Raw genomic sequence first — 20,224 nt, forward strand, 5'->3', positions numbered from 1 at the left:
TGTAAGGACTGGGAAAGGGCAAGTGTGTTCCTCTGGCCAACTTTTTTTCCTTCCAGATTTATTTATGTGAATGAGTGTTTCACCTAAGTATGTATGTGTGCCACATGGGTGCTTGGTGCCTTGCAGAAATCAGAATTATTTCTGGAATAATTCTGGAATTAATGGAATTAAAGATGGTTGTGAGCCACCAAACGCATGGGTGCTGGGGATGGAACTTGGGTCCTGAGCAAGAGAAATAAGCGCTCTTAACCACCGAGCCATCTTTCCAGCAACTCCCCCAACACCTCCCCCGACCCCAACACCACTTTTTATAAACTAGCATCTACCGAGGGCTGCTGTATTCTCTGTCTTGAGCTACTTCAGGTCCTGACCAGCAGGTGATGACCTGCATTCTAGAAGGCAAACCAACAAGAAAAATGTTAGAAAGGTTGATGCTGCAGACAGTGCCAAGTGGATGTGCTGCAGAGATCAGAGGAGTATTGTAGAATCTGGTGCGCTACGAACCAAGGAGGTGTCCTAGTCAGGGTCACTATTGCTGGGATGAAACACCATGACCAGAAGCACTTTGGGGGGAATGTTTGGCTATTCTGTTTGGCTAACTCTTCATCAGTGAAGGAAGTCAGGACAGGAACTCAAACAGGGCAGATCCTGGAAGCCGGAGCTGATGCAGAGGCCATGGAGGGGTCCGGCTTACTGACTTGCTCAGCTCGCTTTCTGGCCCCACCTACAGTGGACGGGGCCCTCCCACAACAATCAGGAAGAAAATGCTCTTCTACTGGTTTGCCGGCCGATCTTCTGGAGACATTTTCTCAGTTGAGGCTCTCTCCTCTCTGATGGCTCTAGCTTGTGTCAAGTTGACATAGAACTAGCCAGTACAGAGGTCTTTCCTTCCGAGTTGGTGAATCTGATCTGAGGCCCCCAATGACACCACCACAAACCAAAGATAACTCCAGTATCTGCTCCGATGTTCCCCTCAGGAGCTCGGGTCTTCTCTCCAGGGTCCTCAGCCTACTCCTTTTCACCCCTTTCTCCCTTTTAACCAGAAGTCTCCTTCCGTTCCCTCACAAACTAACCCGCGAATGCTGAGGATTCTCTACAGAGACACAGGCAACTCCGAAGCCAGGAGGAGGGGCGTCTCTAGAAACAAACAAGCCTAGGGACGGGAATCAGATGTGGGTAATGGTAGTTCCCAGCTCAGCAGGCCTTTGTGAGCATTAAGTTAATGCACTTAAGACATCAACCAAAGCACTTGACAAGTGGTGAGCCCTCAATAAACGTAGACTGCCTCGCTCCAGACTCCGAGGAGGTCGGGCCTTGTCATTGCTCCTCAATCATCCCTGGTCCAGACACTGGGCTCCGGGGTGGGTGTTTCACAGACCAGGAAGCCCGGGTCCAAGGGGGCGAGCCCAGCCACGCCCCTTCTGCGTCCCTTCAGGGTTGGCCCCACCCCGGAGCCGGCCTGGCCCGCGGGGCCCCTTTAAGGCAGAGAACTGGCCCGCTGGAACGTGTTTCGCCCCCTCCGACGCCGCCGAGGTAGCGGCTTCACCTTTAAGGCGGCGCGGAGACTGCTGGGAAGGCCGGCGGGATGGAGGCAGCTAGACAAGCTCACGGTCGCGGATCCGGGTGAAGCCGGGCGGGAGCCGGAGCCGGAGCCAGACCCGAGCAGAAGGTGCAGGTTGGCGCGGGCCGGTTTGGCTGGGAGACCGAGTCAGGCCCGACAGTGAGGAGCGGCTGCAGGTCGGCCTAGAGGAGGAGTCGTCGTGGGCGCGGCCTGTGGGAGGACCCGACCGGCCTGCGGGGAGGGGGCGCGGTCCTGGGCTGGGGTTGGGAGCGGGGCCTTTCCTCGGGAGGGTCTGCGGGCGTTTGGCCGCCTGTGGGAGGGGTCGCTGTGGGCGCGGCCTGCAGAAACCTGTCCCGAAACTCAGGACCCGCAGCTTCCCAGGGGGCGGCGGAAGGGGGAGCCTCTGGGCTCAGCCTGTCTGGGGGAGGGGCCCTACGAGTCCACCTGCCCTGGGGGAGGGGGCTGTGGACTGGGCTGAAACCCCATCGCCCGGAGGGGCTGTGGTCTCCGGCGTGGGAACGCCTACGACCCCCCTTTCAGGGCCCGAGTGCTCTGTGTCTTGACTAGGACAGTTCCGGGAAAGCCCGGTGGCCGGGCTGCGCAAGCCTGCCTGAGCCGGGGGTCTAGGGCAGCATCGGAGTCCAGCCTCGCTAGCCACACCGCATTGCGTCTCCCTAGGCGAGACGAGCCTGGCGCGCCCCCTGTAGGCCGAGTGCTGCCGCGGTGCGAGCTGCGGGCTGGGGGATCTTGGGCACCCGTGGGGACCTAGGCGTCTGGGGACCTCCCGGTGTTTACCTAACCTGGGGTGGACGGTGGTGTGGCCCTTGGCCGGGCGCCCGCCTGCCCGCCCCTCACCTTCACAGACGGCAGGACCATGGCTACGATGGTGCTTCCGCGGGAGGAGAAGCTGAGTCAGGACGAGATCGTGCTGGGCACCAAGGCTGTTATCCAGGGCTTAGAGACCCTGCGCGGAGAGCACCGTGCCCTGCTGGCTCCCCTGGCTTCTCATGAGGCAACCGAGGCCGAACCAGGCTCGCAGGAACGGTGCCTCCTCCTGCGCCGCTCCCTGGAGGCCATCGAGCTGGGGCTTGGGGAGGCTCAGGTAGGTCAGTGTTGAGGCTGAGGTGGAAGATTACTGGAAGGGTCCTGGTAATGTAGGAACACTCTCAGCGAGGAAACACTTGTCTCTTGGAGTCTTATGTTAGGACAATAAGTAATGTTAAAGGAATAGACTTTGGAGATGCCAGCCCTGCCCAGGTGGGCACCCCTACCTCCACACAAAGCTATGCCAACCAGGCCCCATTCTACCTAACAGACTAGATGGCAGAGGAGAACAGAAATGCTTCAATTAATTCATTAAGTTCTGTAGTTTATCACTTGTTTGGTGTGCGCCAGACAGTCTGGTAATGCCACGGATGCAGAATTCAACAAGGCAGACAAGATCCTTGTCCTCACTGGGCGTGGTGTCTGTAATCCCAGCACTTGAGCAGCGGAGGCAGGGGGATTTCAAGTTCCAGGCCAGTTTGGGTCACATGGTGACACCCTGTCTCATCTTATTGCCCCCTCCAAATAAAATTAAGATTTCCCCCCACAGTGCAATAGGGGAAGAGAAGCACATGTCCTTCATGCTCGCTCGCGCTCGCTCTCACTCTCTCTCTCTCTCTCTCTCTCTCTCTCTCTCTCTCTCTCTCGATTAATTGCTTAAAACAAATTGTGGTCAGTGATCCAAAGACAAGATCTTGTGATAGTTTATAGTAGGGGGTCTTGTCTATTGGTCAGGCAGGACTTCTCAAAGATGACATTAACTCAAGACCTGAAGGAGGAACTGGGCCAGAAGAGGCAAGTGGGGAGAACCACATGGGTAAAGAGCTCAAGGGAGGAAAAGTCGTGCTCGAAGTGAAAGAAGAACTGTCTGACTAGAACTTATGGAGAGGGAGAGAGGGACAGGAGAGGCCGTAGGGAACAGAAGCCAGCGTATGTCCGGGATATCAGGAAGCCTTTGGAGGGTACATAGTCTGCCTTAGGCTTTGAAAACTCTGTGAACTATGGAGAGTTAACATTAGTAGGTCAAGGATGGACTCGGAACAAGTGATTAGGAAACCACTGCTGGGTTTCAAATGAGAGATGGAAGTTTGATTAGAGGAGAAGCCCTGAAGACACCAGTTCTAGATACTCTGGAAGGAGGCTCGGCAGGACCTGGGGACGAAGAGAGAGGAAAGACGCAGGACAACTGCAAGTTTTGTCTTTTGGCAAGTTCAGGGATGACAGAACCTGGATCATTTCGGAGTTCTGCTTTGGCCCCCATGCAGTGGGCTGTTGGACAGGGAGGGGTTGGATTCCGTGGGAAGGGTTTGTTCTCTTTGGTTCTTGGCCAAGCCACTGCCTGGTCTCAGAAATCTTGGGCGGCTTGTATTGTCTTGGTTTCCTTGTCTTTAAAATAGTGATCATGCCGTCTGGTGTATATACTTCCAGGTTGGTTAGGGACTATTTTGTTTTGTGGGAGACAGGGTCTCTCTACACAGCTCTGACTGTCCTGGAACTTGCTGTGTAGACCAGGCTGCCTTGAATGCACAGGGATCCACCTGCCTCTGCCTCCTGAGTGCTGGGATAAAAAGCATGTGCCATAGGGACTTTTTTAAAAGCTAGTGGTTATGAAAACACCTGTCCCTAAAATGTTTTCAAACAGCTGGGTGTGGTGACACACGCCTTTAATCCCACTCAGGAGGTAGAGACAGGTGGATTTCTAAGTTTGAGGCCAGCCTGGTCTACAGAGAGTTCCAGGACAGCCAGAGCTGCACAAAGAAAACTTGTCTTAAAAGAAAAACAAAATTAAATTAAATTTTAAAGTGTATGCAAACAAATTAAAAAGTGCAGTGTCCTGGACTGCCCACCCTTCTGGAAAGGCAGTATCACCTCTTCAGCCACTCGGCTGTCGGCTACAGAAGGGACTCAGGGGCTCCACTCTCACTAGTGTGCAGGCGTCCACAGACCGGGAACAGAATCGCATAAAGGGTACCAGCAATGGAGATGGAGCGGAGGGTCAAGCATGCCTGAAAAGAGGCAAAGAAGCATACAGAAGAATATAGCCTCTGCCAAGGTCCCATGATAGACAGGGCCTGGAGAATCAAGAAGGGCGTCAGATGTTGAAAGAGCTGGGTGTGGAGGCTGAGGACCAGTGGATCCCCTCACCTGTCCCTGTGGTTGGTTCTTCAGACTCTGGGGACTTTGGACAGGTGCTGCTTCCCTCCACTTCAGCAGGCAGAGAGTGCTGCAGATGCTCAGCAGAAGTCAGGATGAGGTCTGCCTGTGGCCTGTCAGCCACCTATCAGGGTTCTTGGAGCAAGCACTAGGCCTGGGCAGGAAGCAGTGCTGTATTTGGTCATGGCTGCAGTGGGTGGAATGGATAACTGAAGGGAAACAAAGGAAGAGTCTGGGAGCTCAGAGGTCCCACAAGGATCTTGGCAGTCAAAATTACCAGACCTCCTCTTGGGTTGGAGCTCTAGACTGAAGTCTGTGGCCCTGGGTTGGGGAGAGCTCAGAACTAATACCAACAGCTACTCTCAGCCAGGGCCAGGTTTTTTGTAATTACCGGCTAAGGGATGGCCAGGGCTCTGACCTTCATCTGGCTGGCTGCACAGGTGATCCTGGCACTGTCAAGCCATCTGGGGGCCGTGGAGTCAGAGAAGCAGAAGCTGCGGGCTCAGGTGCGGCGCCTGGTCCAGGAGAACCAGTGGTTGCGTGAGGAGCTGGCGGGGACACAGCAGAAGCTGCAGCGCAGTGAGCAGGCGGTGGCTCAGCTGGAGGAGGAGAAGCAGCACCTGCTCTTCATGAGCCAGATCCGCAAGCTGGATGAAGATGCTTCCCCAAATGTGAGCCTCAGCTGGCCAACGTCTAGTGCCCACATGCCCACTGACACCTAAGCCAACTTCTCTGACACTCTTTCCTGTCTTCCTTTCCAGGAGGAGAAGGGTGATGTTCCCAAAGACTCCCTGGATGACCTGTTTCCCAATGAGGATGAGCAGAGCCCAGGTACAGAAGGGCAGTTAGCTCTGGGTTAAGGGAAAGAACAGTTGTGTAAAGTCCTAAAGGACACAGGAGATGGAGTATTTCCAATCCCATTATCCCAGCATATTAGGGCTTAAAAAGCAAATCTCCCTGTTGCATCTTAGGTCCCTGAGCTCTGAGGGGAGCAGGTGGAGGCATGCTTAGCAGGTCTGGAGGATCTGAATTTGGCTCTACTGTTAGTCTCTTTCTGGGCCTCCTTAGACAGTCAGAGAGACTCATGCAGGACCTTGCTGAGCTGGGCCATGATTGCCTCACTCACAGTGCAGATGAGATGAAGGTCTGGGACTCATTTCTTGTGCAATAACTAAACCTACTCTGTATGTGCAGAAGCTAAGGCAGACTGGTGACTTGCCCAGGAACACATGAGCAAAAGGCTAGGCTGACATATGTCAGCTTAGCTCAGAAAGGAAAAGGTACATCTAACTTCCTGTCCTTGGCCCTGTAGCTCCCAGCCCTGGAGGAGGGGATGTAGCTGCACAACATGGGGGCTATGAAATACCAGCACGACTCCGTACCCTCCACAATCTGGTAATACAGTATGCTTCACAAGGCCGCTATGAGGTTGCCGTGCCCCTCTGCAAGCAGGCACTGGAGGACTTGGAGAAGACATCAGGCCATGACCACCCTGATGTGGCCACTATGCTGAACATCCTGGCATTGGTTTATCGGTAAGGGCCCTCTGGCTGTGTGGGCACACCAGATGGATGTCTCAAGGGGCAATTGAGCAGGAGAGAAAGAAGGGTCCACATATGTCGAGCTGGCCTCCAACTGGAAATAAACCTGTCTATTAGAGTCTTAAGAAAAGGTTGTCTGTGAAGAACAGCAGGGTGACAAATGAAAACATTAGGTCACTGGGAGTCAGCACAGCTTCTCGAGGCACCCAGGCTTGAGAACAGGCTTTGAAGCGCTGGTTGGAAGTCCACACTGTAGTTCCAGCACTTAGGAGGTAGAAGCAAGACAGTCGGAATTGGTTACACAGCTAGTTCAAGGAACGCTTAGGATACGTGAGACCCTAGAAAGACAGGGAAAGGTTGAGGGAAGAAAGGTGGGTGGGAACACAGATTGGCCCAGAACTCATAATGGGTGACGGACGGGGTTTCTGTGGCAGGAAGTGACAGTGAGCCAAGGCACTGGGGGTCACTTGAGTGTTGCTCAGAGGCCTGGGTATGAGGTGGGTCCCTAGTGATTTGTGATAAACTGCCTAATGCCCCCAGAGCTCTCAAGGGTAGGGCTGTCCAGGCCTCCGATGCTTTGAGTTGCACTCCAATCATGTCCACTCATCAGTGGCCTCAGGAGGAGTGCCTATGGGGACTATAGGCCCCTGGGGTCAGGATTCAGGTTGGAGGACATCCCTGAATGTCCTGCCTGCTCCCAGGGACCAGAACAAGTACAAGGATGCTGCCCACCTGCTCAATGATGCCCTGGCCATCCGAGAGAAGACACTGGGCAAGGACCACCCAGCTGTAAGTAAGAATCGGATTGAGGGTTGAGGATTTAGCTCAGTGGCTAGGCAAGGCCCTGGGTTCGGGCCTCAGCTCCGGTGTGTGGGGGGGTGGGGGGGTGGGGATTGGATTGAGTGTTGCCCTTCATCCCTCACATGTCCCCGAGTTTCCGCCTTCTAAGTGAAGGCCCCTCCATTCTCCTACCCCTAGGTGGCTGCAACCCTGAACAATCTGGCTGTTCTGTATGGCAAGCGGGGCAAGTACAAAGAGGCTGAGCCACTGTGCAAGCGAGCCCTGGAGATCCGGGAGAAGGTGGGAGCAGACAGGGCTTAGGCCTGCTGGCCAGACAGCGCAGTCTGAGCAACTCTGACCCAGCCACTGACCCTTCCCAGGTCCTGGGCAAGTTTCACCCAGATGTGGCCAAGCAGCTCAGCAACCTGGCCTTGCTGTGCCAGAACCAGGGCAAGGCTGAGGAGGTGGAGTACTACTACCGGCGTGCCCTGGAGATCTACGCCACACGCCTTGGGCCTGACGACCCCAATGTGGCAAAGACCAAGAACAACCTGGTGCTCTGAGGCTGGAAAGGAGGGGGACAGGGAGGAGGGGGGCAGGGAGGAGGAGGCAGGGAGGCTGGGAGGAGGGGGGCAGGGAGGAGGGGGCAGGGAGGAGGGCTGATGTCTAGGAGGAAGGAGAAGGAAACTAAGGGCCCTGCGTGCTGCTTACCCACTGTCTTTCCTCTCCAGGCTTCCTGCTACCTGAAACAGGGCAAGTACCAGGATGCAGAGACCCTGTACAAGGAGATCCTTACCCGTGCTCATGAGAAGGAATTTGGCTCTGTCAACGGTGAGTCCATGGCTGCCTTGTGCCTCCAGTTCATTCAACAGAGGCCTGCTCAGCCAGGAGCACCCAGGACAGTAATGACCTTGCAGACCATCCTGCCTAGAGGCCAGCAGAAAAGAAAACCTCTGGATGGTTCCCACAGGAGCCCACTCACCTAATTCATTGCCCTGGCCAGACAAATTGGCAAATTCCATGCTGAGTCACCCTCCCCACCCCCCACCTCCCTTTTTGAGACAGGGTCTCACTATGTAGTTCTGGCTGTCCTGGAACTCACTATGAGACCAGGCTGGCTTTGAACTCACAGAGATCCGCCTGCCTCTGCCTCCCGAGTGCTGGGATTAAAGGCGTGCGCCACCACACTCAGTCTCCTCCTTTGTCTGTGTGACAATTGCTGTTTACTTCGAGGGCTGGCCCAAATGTCTTTCTTTCCAGAAACAGCCTCTGGCCGCTATGGCTAGCCATTTCCTGATCCCCGTCCCTCAGCCTGGCCCCTCATTCAAGTGTGTCACTAGTCTCTGGTCTCAGGTGTGTTAGGGCTGCCACCCCACTCCTGACCCCACTTCATTTAGAGCCATTTGACACAGACCTGTGGCCTGGTCATCTGGGTACAGGGAAGGGAGGGTCTTCTTTTTCAACAAAGCCTAATCCTGGTCCTTCCTACATACCCCTGTCCCCTTCCCCAGACATGAGTCCCTTGTCCAGCCTAATTGGAAAGACCTATATGGCAGGTAGGTTACAGTCTCCTATTTCCTCCTAGGAGAGAACAAGCCCATCTGGATGCATGCAGAGGAACGAGAGGAGAGCAAGGTAAGGGACACTGTGGGTATAGCTTGCACATGTGGGAGGGTATGAGGCTGGGTGAGGTCTGGAGCTGAGAGCTTCCTCCATTCCAACTGACTGGTCTTTCCCTCAGGATAAGCGCCGGGACAACGCCCCCTATGGGGAATATGGCAGCTGGTACAAAGCCTGTAAAGTTGACAGGTGAGGGCTGATAGGTTTGGGTTGGGGTAAAGTGAGTACCAAGGAGACAGTATCCTTGGTCAGTAAGACCCAGGTCTCACTATCCTTTCACCTCTGAGACACCTCTCTTCTGTTAGCTCATCATCCCTCAAGACCCGAACCCAAGAAGACTTTCTGCACTGAGACAGCTTGGTTCACTCACTGCTGGGTCTCCCAGCTTCTCGTCCTGGTGGCAGTGTCCTAGAACTCTAGGGCCTGGCCAGGTTTCTGGCCCTAGAGTGGTTCTCTCAGGATGGGAGAGACCAGTGGGTATACCACAGGGTTGGATGAATAGGAAAGGCCAGATTCTGGATGTTTGGTCCCCAGAGCCTCATGTAGGCTGGTTGTTGGGTAAAGATTTTTAAGACTTCCCTGCTCTGTCCACAGTCCCACAGTCAACACCACTCTTCGAAGCTTGGGCGCCTTGTACCGGCGCCAGGGCAAGCTGGAAGCTGCACACACACTGGAAGATTGTGCCAGCCGCAGCCGCAAGCAGGTGGGGCTCCACGGTGGAGCGGGGCGAATAGGGACCTTTGAGGCCCCACATGTCAGGGTCTGATGCTTCCTGTCCCCTTTCAGGGCCTGGATCCTGCCAGCCAGACCAAGGTGGTGGAGCTGCTAAAAGATGGGAGTGGTGGGCGAGGAGACCGCCGTGGCAGCCGAGATGTGTCTGGGGGTGCTGGGCCTCGGTCGGAGTCTGACCTGGAGGAGTCGGGGCCTGCAGCTGAGTGGAGTGGGGTGAGTATGGGGCTGAGATAGCTTGTCAGACTACAGAGAAAATAGGACCTAGAGACAGTGCTTCCCCCACAGGATGGCGGCGGCTCTTTGCGGCGCAGTGGCTCCTTTGGGAAGCTCAGGGATGCCCTGAGACGTAGCAGTGAGATGCTGGTGAGGAAGCTGCAGGGGGGTGGCCCACAGGAGCCCCCTAATTCTAGGTGAGTTTCTGTCCCTGATCGTGTCCTGTGGGCTCCCAAGTGATTTCCCATTCCTCTCAGGAAACACTGCCCTGCAAGTCTGCTTTCTTCTGCCCTCCCTGCCAAGACCATCCTGATGTCCCTTCACTGTCTCACCATGAACAAATCTTGGTCCTCCTCTTCCCTCAGGATGAAGAGGGCTAGCTCTCTCAACTTCCTTAACAAGAGTGTGGAAGAGCCAGTTCAGGTAAGAGTGGAGGGTATCTGGCATTAGGCAGCCTAGACCCAGGTCTCTATCCCAGGGTTCGAGGCCCTTGGTCTGTGTCTGTCCTCACCCAGCTTTCCGGTGACTCTTCATCCATCAATAGCTCTGTCTGGTTCCAGGCCCGGAGCAGGGCAGGGAGGAGATAGGTGGGAACAACTGGGGCAGGCAGGAAAAGGGAACATAGCCCTTGCACGGGGCAGATAAGCAGTCAGCCAGGAACAGCGAGACGCTCTCAGGCCCCAGGTGTGAGCCAAACTGGAACTCTGGCCAGCCTGTGCTTCGCTGGGTTTTCACGAGGGACTCGGTTTGGGTCGGCCCTTTCGTCATCCTTCACTCGTGTGGTCTCCCTCCCTCCCCCCTCCCCTTCCCAGTAGCACGAGTCTGAGCTACATGCCCTCTGTGTTCTGCCCACAGCCTGGAGGCACCGCTCTTTCCGACAGCCGTACCTTGAGCTCCAGCTCCATGGACCTCTCCAGAAGAAGCTCCCTCGTAGGCTAAAGCTGAAGGGGCAGCCAGTCGACAGAGCCTTCATCTGACATGACCCTTTACCCCAGCCCTGCGCATGGGCCTGCTGCTTGTCCTGCCTGCCCCTCCCAAGGACCCCTGTCTTTTCTGTTCAATCTCAGGGTAACCTCTTCCCTTGTCATCTCAGCCGGGGCCCTGGAGGCCGGGCCTGCCACTCCAACTCTGCTCCTTATTTATTCCTTCCAGCAGGGGGCCTCTCTTCCTATGTTCAGGGCCTGTGGGAGTGGTGGCCTGCCTACCCAGCCCCTAAAGCCAAGAACACTAGATACTTGCTGTCCCTCAGCATCTCCCCCCCCCCCCCCAGCTCCCGGCCGTTGCTTCTGTATATAGAGAAATAAGTTATTGGCCGTGTCATCCTCTCAGTCGTCCTCCCTTCAGTCCACGGTAGTCCCGGGCCACCACCTGCCTCTCCCTTCTCCAGTGGTACCGCCCAGGCCTTAAATCATCCCCATTCCGAGTGGTGGTATCTCTCAAGCTCCAAGTTCTAGGAACAGAGCCGCCCGAAAAGGTTCCCCGACCTCCTCGCTATCCTGGTCTTGGAGGGATGTGCTCTACCCAACCTTGCAGATGCCCGGACTCCTACACCTCCACCTCCGGGCCAAAAGTGTTGCTTCTCGGATTTATGCACCGTCCTTCCCACCCAGCCCCGCCCAGGCATGGCCCTACCCCGCCCTGGGTACGGCCTGTTGAGCCATCCTGCCACGCCTTCCTTGCCTCAGCTTCTGATGTCCCCTCTACACACACACACACACACACACACCCGCAGTAGGAGGGGTACCCCATTTGTTGGGTGAGGCAGTTGCTCTCTATTTTCAAATGTTGCTGTAGAAATAAAGACAATTTGAATCTGAGCCGGGCTTGTTTTGAGGAGGCCCAGAGCACCACCACCACCACCACCCAGCATCCCTAGGGTGGGGTGGAATCTGGAGGAGTGAGGGACACACACATCATGTCCTGTCCCTTGAGGCTGGAACTAATAATCTGCCCCTACACTGAACTGTTTGAGGGGATGCTACAGGTTTGGGATTTCTCCTAAAGCATGCCCCTATGGGGTTCTAGACAATTCCGTCTTAGATGACTTCTACCCCTTAGTACGTTCTTGGACTGAATGAGTGTCCCGAGACGATTTTTCATGTATGTAATACTTACTAGTGATGGCAGTCCTGGGGTGGGCACTCTGCCCATCCCACGAAGAACGCTGAACAAGTCAAGTTTTTCTGGTCATCAATACCTCGTACCTTCTCGTTTAATGTTTTCAATTTGTGAACCATGAGGGTGGCTGCCCATCTCGGAGGTGAACCATACGTACCCCCGGTGTTACTCAAAGTTTCCACACGCAGATGGTGGTCCAACCAAGATTCCACAGCAGGTCGTTCCGGGATTGGGAAGACTACAGACCCCAGAAGGCAGTTCGCGGGTGGCGACAGGAGCGCACCGGCGCTTGGGTTGCCTGGGTTGCGCCTGCGCAGCAGTGGCGAATCGAGTATCTGGGAGACTACAGGTTCCACAAGGCAGCGCGGGGCAACCAGAGTCGGAAGTGTTTGCGCCTGCGCGGCGCGGGCGGGGCCTCTAGGGCGGAGCGGCCACCATCTTGGAACGGGAGGCGGAGCAGAGCCGACTGGGAGCGACCGAGCGGGCCGCCGCTGCCGCCATGAACCCCGAATAGTGAGTGAGCCCCGCCCGCGCCGTGTGGCGCAGCCTCGATCATGTCTATGGGGCTATACGCTTATCGAAGCTGTCTGGCCCTGGTCAGAACTGCGCGGCGCCCCCACATCCGGGTCCCTCTTCCGCTGACCCCCCCCTTACATCCGGGTCCTGCCCCTCCCCCCGGGAACCCCAGGACCCCTGCTCAACACCCCGAGTTCTCCTATCCAGGGCACGGAGACGATTGTCTCGAAGGGCAGCTCATGGAGCTCGCAGCACCGGCCCTCCCAGGCCTTTTCGGTTATGTGACCCTGCAGATCCGGCCTCCCTGAGCCTCAGTTTCCCCACCCGCTGCTTGACCACGGGCAAGCGGTTTGGAGTCCATCCTAATAGTTTCTGGTCTCCAGAGTCGAGTACTTTGAGTTGGGCGGTGAGCCTCTCTGCCTCTGACTTTGTTCTGGAGCCCGGTGTTCAGGGCTGGCCCAGACAGAAGCTGCCCAGAGAGGGGAGCCCAGGCCCCCGCCTGGCTCACGTCCCCTGCAGGTCCTTCCCACCGGGGCTGCCGTCTGCCCTGCCTGGGCCGCACCGGCCTGTGCTCCCGGCGGTCCGTCCTTTTTTGTCCTCTCACCTTTGCGCAGGCCTCCAGCCCCACTTGGCTTCCCTCACCTGTCACACTGCCAAAGAACTTTAGGTGAATATGGAACTGGCTTGCTCCCCTAGAGTGGGATTTTTATTCCTCAAACTCACACCTTTGGAGTAGATGGCCCACGTCCAGTTTTGCCCATGTTGTCTTCTTCCCCTTCTCCGCTTCCTTTTTCTTCTCCAGCTCTAGGCCTCAGATTTCCTTGAGAAAGGGTGAAGCTCAGCAGGGTTAGGGGAACAGAGAAGGGAGGCTACAGGCTGCCAAAGCCTGACAGGCCTAGTTCCCAGGCTCACAGTTAGCCACTGCTTAGGGTAAGTCGTTTCCCTTCTCGGTCCTCCGGTTCCTCGGTAGTTGGAAACAGCACTCACTCACACCGTTGCACTGTTGTGAGGGTTTAATGAGGATGCATTTAAAGTACTTCACACAGGGCCGGTTACAGTGGAGGAAGCCCTAACGGCTGCGTCCATGGCCACTTGTTGACACCTCTCATTAGTGACTTCATCTCAGGCTCTTTCACTTGGGTTTTGGCTTCATGGGTTCAGGCTTTCATTTTTGGGTCCTAGGCCGGCACAGTATAAGGCCTAGCGTGGGTTTCCTAAACAGTTCCTACCAAACAGCACCAGAGTCTCAGTGCTGACACCCAGCTGGTTGTGTTTCTTGGGAAATTGTGTTCCTCTCTTTTGCCACAAAGTGGGAATTCAGACAGAGCAAGCTGAAGGTTTTGAGGGCTACTTATTGGGGATAGTGAGGGTCTATTTTTCATCCCTTTTCAGGACAGTGGGAGGATCTGGTGAGCACCATGGTATACCAAGCAGAAGCATGCCTCACTGTGTTGTCATGCCTGCTGCAGGGGCAGGGATTGGGGGGAACTTTCTACCTGCCTTCATACCTGCCCATCTTCTCTTGCCAGTGACTACCTGTTCAAGCTGCTTTTGATTGGCGACTCGGGCGTGGGCAAGTCGTGCCTGCTCCTGCGGTTTGCTGTGAGTAAGAAGCACCCCATGTCATCTACTTGGGGTCCTAGCTGGACACTGGGAGGAAAAAGAGGCAACTCAGAACACAGTAGTTGCCAGAGCTGCCAGAACAAGGGCCCAGGCCTCTCAGGTTGTCTTGGCAGTGAGGAGCACAGCAGGGCAGGGAGCTGGAGGGAGGACTTCCGGAGAGTTCTGGACTGTGTGTTCAGGCTGTTTCACTGTCGCCTTTCAGGATGACACGTACACAGAGAGCTACATCAGCACTATTGGGGTGGACTTCAAGATTCGAACCATCGAGCTGGATGGCAAAACCATCAAACTTCAGATTGTGAGTGTGGCTGTTCTCCAGCCCTGAGACAGAAGTGTTTGCCTTGGGGTGGAGGCTCTCTTGTGGCTGACCCACTCTTTCCTCCTTCTCATAGTGGGACACGGCTGGTCAGGAACGGTTCCGGACCATCACTTCCAGCTACTACCGGGGGGCTCATGGTATCATCGTGGTGTATGACGTCACTGACCAGGTACCCCTGGATTTATGTCCCAGCCTTGCCTCCTGAGTCTTGACTCTTGACTCTGCTCCTTTCCCTGTTTTCATTTCCCTTAAGCTTTCTGGAGGAGACACTATGCTGAATTGCTTCATAAAGGGCAACAGGCCACGGAAGTGGACCCTGCCTAGATCCTGTCGTGAAGCCTTGATAGAACCAGGCTTCATGGCTCCTGCTACCTTATTCCAGACCTTCCAGACTACCCATGTTTGGTGGCAATTAGTCAATTGGTTGGTTACTGCTGGTTCCTTGCTTCCTGAAGTCTGCAGACAGTTGGAGCGATTGGAAGGCTTTAGTTTAGACAAGAACGTGAGGAAGCCCAGCATGAGCAGAAGTTCTGGAACCTGTGTCTACTGTGGTAGCTTCAGCAGCCAGGAATTGTCCTGACGGTGGCTCACAGTTTATAGAAACTGCACTCTTTAGCTTTCCTTGCTTGCTTACCCCACAAAATGGGAGTTTTGCTCTGTTGCCAACTTATTCCAAATCCCTGGGCTCCTCCTTAGCCTCCCTAGTAGCTGGGCTACACTGGGCACCCACCACTGTGCCTGGCTTTGATGCTCATGAGAAGGGCCTCATATTCCCATCTTAAAGATGAAGGAAGACTTGGTTCAGGCTGGGGCAGTGACTTGCTAAGGGCTTCCAGCCAGTTAGTGGCAGAGGCCAGAGGCCTCTTTTTCTGCCAGGCAGTCCTGGGCTGGGAGAGTTCCTGCTTTGAGGGGCAGTGGCCACTTATCAGAGACTCCTGATACCCATGCCTTTACCTCTTCTGTCTAACGAGGTGAGTGAGCTTAGTGTCCCTCAGAGGTCACCAAGGCTTTAATTAGCTGTCATATCCAATCAGCCCAGATTGACTTCCTGTAACTTTTTACTGTTCTCTTCTCTTTCCTTGAAAACACTACCTGCAGCTCTCTTGTCTGTCACTAAGCATGCGTTCTGCCGTGAGCTGCTCCCTCAACTCCTTTAGCCTCTGACTGGCTCACCCTTACTGCGCATTAACCCCTATTTTCTGCACCCTAACTAACCCCAGCCACTTCTGTGGCGTGGCTTTTGTCACGTGTTCTGGGACTCCTTTGTGTGTGTGTTCTGGAATTCTTCCATCCAAACAGATGTTCCATGGGTTCGCATCTCTGGGTGTGTGCAAGTGCTGGCCCATGGTGTCTCTAGCAGGAATAAGCTTCCTGCTCTTACCCAGTGAAGGAAATGGTGAGGCCTCTGTGCCCTGGTTTGCTTTCTGTTGCCACAGTAAACACCAGGTGGGAGGAAAGGGCTTGTCTCATCTTAAAACTCTCAGGTAGTAAGAAGGAAGAAGCCAAGGCATGAATTCAGGCAGGAACCATGGGGAAGGTACCTACAGGCTTATTGCCATGGTTTGCTCAGCTTGCTTTCTTAGACTACCCAAGGCCACCTGCCAAAGGGCGACACTGCCCACAGTGAGCTTGGCCCTTCCACATCAACCATCAATCAAGAAAATGCCTCATAGACAAGCTCACAGGACAGTCTGATGGGGGAAGTATCTCAGTTTAGATGCCCTTTCCAGATGTTTAGGTTTGTGTCAAGTTGAAAAATGCTAACTAGTACACCATGTTTCCTACATGAAGAAGGTGTTTTCCAGAGGCGTTAGTAACATGCCTGTGATGTCGGTGTAAAGAAAGACAAAGTCCTTTCTCTGTCTTCCAACTGCCTCTGTGGGCTTCACACCAGCTGCAGGATTCAGATTCCAGCACTAGCCTCACCATCTCCCCCACCCGCCTCCTGCATCCTCATTTTGTAACATAATCCGTGTAAGTCTGACCAGAAAACTTCCTTTCTCCATAGTTAGTCTCAAGGCACCTCTATTCTCTCCCCATCATTTCAGCTCTGTCCCTTCATAATAATAGCAGTGATGAGGATAATAGCAGCTCTTGCTAATTGAGCACTTGTTATGAGACAGGCCTGCATTCATTTCTCATGCAAACAACAGCTCTTCTGGGAGGTGTTATCGGAACAAAAGAGGAAACTGAGACCCAGGTCAGGTGACTGGATATCTAAGGTCACATAGTAGATGACCAAGCTTAGGCCATGGCCAGGGTAGCCTAACTCTAAGCCTGTGTTCTTTCTGGCTGCAGTCCTGGTTGAGGACATTACTCTAGATTATTCTAGCCACTTCCCAGTTGCTCTGTATCTTGTTAATCTGCTCTAATCCTGCCCAAACTATATTTCCAGAACACAGATATGCTCCAGTTACTATTCAACTAAGAAAACCCTCAGACCTTTTCAGCTCTGTCCTAACCCCCCCTCACCAGTCCTTCCCAGCCTGCTGTTTTCCCACTTCCAACTCCCCAAAGACACCACACCCTCCCATTCTAGCAGACGCTGTCGCCTTAGCTGGTAGCTTTTGCATCAGCTGAGTCCATGCCTGCAGGATGGGGTGGTCCTGAGGCTGCCCAACTCTGGCTTTTGATCCCATCTTGGTATGTGTGTGTACTGGTCTGTTCCTCCACTGTCCCCTGAGTGCCCTAAGGCGGGTGTGTAGGTAAGTACCCTCTGTTCCCTCCTTCTAGCATAGGGCCCAGCTTAGAACATGAGATTGTGTACCTTAAAGAAGGGAAACAGGAGCTGGAGAGATGCTTCAGCAGAGTGTTCACTGCTCTTACAGAGGACTTGAGCTTTGGTTCCCAGCACTCACATGGCAGTTTACAACTGTCTGTAACTCCCAATTCCAGAGGAGCTAATGCCCTCTTCTGGCCTCCAAGGGCACGAGCCATATACAGGGTACACATGCATGCAGGTAGGCAACTTTTTAAACAGAAGAGAAAACACAGCTCTAGCCTGAATGCATTTCTAGAAATTCCATCCTTTGCACAAATTCCATGTCAAGCTGCTAGGGGAGTCTGAGACTCAATGAAGTGATAGTTGGTGTCAGAAGTAGGGTGACCCTGTCTCCTTCACTGGCCAGGGTCTTCCTTATGAAGGCCCTTCATTTCCCACTGGGCCCCAAGGCTTCAGAATTTAAAGAGAGGACTGGAGATATATGTAGCTCAGCAGGAAGTCCTTTGTGTGTGTGTGTGTGTGTGTGTGTGTGTGTGTGTGTAGGGGGTGTAAGACAGGGTTTCTCTGTAGCCTAGCTGTCCTGGTCCCTTTGTAGATCAGAATGACCTTGAACTCAAGAGATTCGCCTGCCTCTGTCTCCCTAATGCTGAGATTAAAGGAATATGCCACCACGCCCAGCTCCTTTTCATTATTTTTAATGATTTATTTTTGTTTCATGTGCATTGGTGTTTTGCCTGCTAGTTAAGGATTTCTGATATCCTGGGAATGGAGCTACAGACAGTTGTGAGCCACCATGTGGGTGCTGGTAATTGAATCCAGGCCCTCTGGAAGAACAGCTGGTGCTCTTAACCACTGAACCCTCTCTCCAGCCCCCTTTTTCATAATTTTTATTTTGAAAGGGTCTCATTAAGTTCCCTGGGCTGGTCTTGAACTTGTAGTCTTCATGCCTTAGTTTCCTTCCTACCTAGGACCGTCTGCCTTCATCAACCATGCATGATGTCACCTGCCTTTCTTCTGATGCCCTTAGCTTCTGTGTGTGGTTACACCTAGGAGTGGTTTAGGGAGAGAGAGCTGCAGAATGCAGAAAGGGGAGGACTTCATCTGAATCCCCATGCTCAGGGCTCCTGCCTTTCCCTCAAATAAGCCCTGTTCTCTAGACCTAGCTAGACGGTAACTTTGGACCCTGTGTCTAGGAATCCTACGCTAACGTGAAACAGTGGCTGCAGGAGATCGATCGCTACGCCAGTGAGAACGTCAATAAGCTCCTGGTAGGCAACAAGAGTGACCTCACCACCAAGAAGGTCGTGGACAACACCACAGCCAAGGTGAGCGGGGCCGGCCTTGGCTGTCGGGCTTGGGGCTCCTTTCCCTTCACCCCTTCTCTCCTTGCTCTTATTTCTCTCTATCTCCTTGGCAGGAATTTGCAGACTCTCTGGGTGTCCCCTTCCTGGAGACGAGTGCCAAGAATGCCACCAATGTCGAGCAAGCATTCATGACGATGGCTGCAGAGATCAAAAAGCGGATGGGGCCAGGAGCAGCTTCCGGGGGTGAACGGCCCAACCTGAAGATCGACAGCACCCCTGTGAAGCCAGCTAGTGGTGGCTGTTGCTAGGAGGGGCACTTGGGGAAGGGACACCTTCTCCAGATGATGCCCCTGGAGGGGGCAGGAAGTGCCTCCCTCTCCTAGGGCATTTGAGTCTGTGGCTTTGGGGTGTCCTGGGCTCCCCATCTTCTTCTGGCCCATCTGCCTTCTGCTCTGAGTCCTAGTCCTGTCAGGGCCCCATGGAGGACATGCGGGACCTGTGGCTGGGGTGCTCACAGGGACTGCTCTGCTGCTGCCTCTAGGTACCTGGAGAAGACGCCCACCACGCACCTTTTGGAATGAGGGCTCCGCTGTCTGTCACTCACCCCCATGTATGCTGCACTGGGTTTCTCTTTTCCTTCCTTCCTTCCTTCCCAAGAGCTGAGGGCCTCCCTGCCTCTGCTGCCCCTGGCTGTAGGCAGTGGCCAGGGGATCCAGGGCCTCAGATCCAGGGTCCTGCGTCGGACCTCAGGACAGGGGAGGGGGCTGTCAGGGCCCACCAGCCCACCTTTTCCTTCCCCTTGCCTCCCTCCACCGCTCCCACACTCAGCTTGAGCCGCCGTCCAGCTGCTGCTGGGTCTTGAGCACAGCTAGGGTAGGTGGGCGGGTGGCTGGGCCGGGCCTGTGTCTCAAGCCCAGAGGGAGCCCGAGCCTGCCTCCCTGCCCTGCCAGAGCCAGGCCCCTTTGTCCCTGAGAAAGGCGGAGGCGGGGAGGCCCACCATGCCAGAGGCCGGGCACCAGCCTTAACCCTCTCTCTGCCAGCACCACTTCCTCCCTTGAGGCAGCACATCTGGCTTGCTCTCCCTCCATTCCTCAGCCTGAGGGGGCCAGACCCACTTCTCTGGGGGGTGTGGGGGCCACTTGGGGTTGTGGGACTCTTTGCCCCTCCCCACTCAGAACCCAGGCCCCCACCCTCTGGCACCGCTTCCTGCAGAAAACCTGTGGTCTTTACCGTGTCTTTTGTGCTGTCTTCTTGCCATTCTTACCCTACACCCTCCCCTCCCTCCAGTGTGTATTTAAATCCCTGGGCTGCCCCTCTGGGAGGGAGCCTCTTCTCCCACGTTCCCCTCTGGTGTCATGTCAGGCATTTTGCAAGGAAAAGCCACTTGGGGAAAGATGGAAAAGGACGAAAAAAATAAATTTCCACTGGCCCTTGGATAAGCCAAGGGTTTTTGCAAGGAAGCAGTGGTGACTGAGTAGTGTGGTCTGTGTCTCAGTCTGGCTGAGTTGCTGCATGGAACTGGAATCCAGAGTTTGGTGTGATGCACAGGGGTCCTGACTCGGACTGTGCCCCAAGTTTACTGTTAAAAGCCCTTGACCCACATACTGGGGCTGGGAAAGCCTGCTGTGCTGTTGGGGGATGTCCCTAAGGGCCCAGCATGGATCTGTCGGAGGGAGGGAGGAGGTCATCGGGTGAGCCACCATCAATATCCACGGGGAGGGCTTGCAAGGCAGGAAGTTGGGCAAGAGCTGGACCCAGGAGCGGGCATTGAGCCCCACAGAGGTACTCCATCCTGCTTGGTCTTCACCTTCCTCCAGTCCTTTAAGTCCCTCTTTTGCCTTCTGTTTGGCTTCAAGCCGGAATCCAGATACCCTGAACTATGAACAAGTGCTTCACATTGGGGCCTCACGTCTCCTCAGCCAGCACTGTGCACTGAATGTGGCTTTGGTGGGCTAGTTGTGTGAGTGTTGTGCCAGG

At 54.7% G+C, this 20,224-nt stretch overlaps 2 protein-coding genes across 3 annotated transcripts; both read left to right on the forward strand.

Moving 5' to 3' along the window:
• The first annotated feature begins 1,447 nt into the window (after nucleotides 1–1,447).
• Nucleotides 1,448–11,462, forward strand: Klc2 (kinesin light chain 2). 2 transcript variants are annotated; one of them, XM_028892876.2, is made up of 16 exons: nucleotides 1,448–1,737; nucleotides 2,425–2,663; nucleotides 5,200–5,430; nucleotides 5,521–5,590; nucleotides 6,072–6,294; nucleotides 7,002–7,089; nucleotides 7,279–7,380; nucleotides 7,461–7,634; nucleotides 7,812–7,911; nucleotides 8,666–8,715; nucleotides 8,822–8,889; nucleotides 9,295–9,403; nucleotides 9,487–9,645; nucleotides 9,718–9,842; nucleotides 10,011–10,068; nucleotides 10,501–11,462. In XM_028892876.2, exons 2-16 carry the CDS (start codon nucleotides 2,436–2,438, stop codon nucleotides 10,582–10,584), a joined length of 1,869 nt encoding a protein of 622 aa, XP_028748709.1. In that variant the 5' UTR covers nucleotides 1,448–1,737; nucleotides 2,425–2,435; the 3' UTR covers nucleotides 10,585–11,462. The 2 variants fall into 2 exon arrangements, with proteins under 2 accessions (XP_028748709.1, XP_028748710.1); XM_028892877.2 differs by having other exon boundaries at nucleotides 1,448–1,669.
• Nucleotides 11,463–12,170: 708 nt separating this feature from the next.
• On the forward strand, nucleotides 12,171–19,707 carry Rab1b (RAB1B, member RAS oncogene family). Its single transcript, XM_028892879.2, has 6 exons — nucleotides 12,171–12,276; nucleotides 13,809–13,881; nucleotides 14,105–14,200; nucleotides 14,295–14,390; nucleotides 18,137–18,268; nucleotides 18,361–19,707. The coding sequence occupies exons 1-6, from the start codon at nucleotides 12,263–12,265 to the stop codon at nucleotides 18,553–18,555; spliced, it is 606 nt and encodes a 201-aa protein (XP_028748712.1). The 5' UTR covers nucleotides 12,171–12,262; the 3' UTR covers nucleotides 18,556–19,707.
• The last annotated feature ends 517 nt before the right edge of the window (nucleotides 19,708–20,224 follow it).

This window comes from Peromyscus leucopus, chromosome 1 (assembly GCF_004664715.2).
Source record: "Peromyscus leucopus breed LL Stock chromosome 1, UCI_PerLeu_2.1, whole genome shotgun sequence".
Taxonomy (NCBI): domain Eukaryota; kingdom Metazoa; phylum Chordata; class Mammalia; order Rodentia; family Cricetidae; genus Peromyscus; species Peromyscus leucopus.

Coding starts and splice junctions, on each gene's coding strand:
- Klc2 (XM_028892876.2), top strand. CDS start 2,436: ATGGCTACGATGGTGCTTCCGCGGGAGGAGAAGCTGAGTCAGGACGAG. Junction 6,295..7,001: donor ATCCTGGCATTGGTTTATCG/GTAAGGGCCCTC, acceptor GCCTGCTCCCAG/GGACCAGAACAAGTACAAGG. Junction 10,069..10,500: donor GTGTGGAAGAGCCAGTTCAG/GTAAGAGTGGAG, acceptor TTCTGCCCACAG/CCTGGAGGCACCGCTCTTTC.
- Rab1b (XM_028892879.2), top strand. Junction 13,882..14,104: donor GCCTGCTCCTGCGGTTTGCT/GTGAGTAAGAAG, acceptor GTCGCCTTTCAG/GATGACACGTACACAGAGAG. Junction 18,269..18,360: donor TGGACAACACCACAGCCAAG/GTGAGCGGGGCC, acceptor TCTCCTTGGCAG/GAATTTGCAGACTCTCTGGG.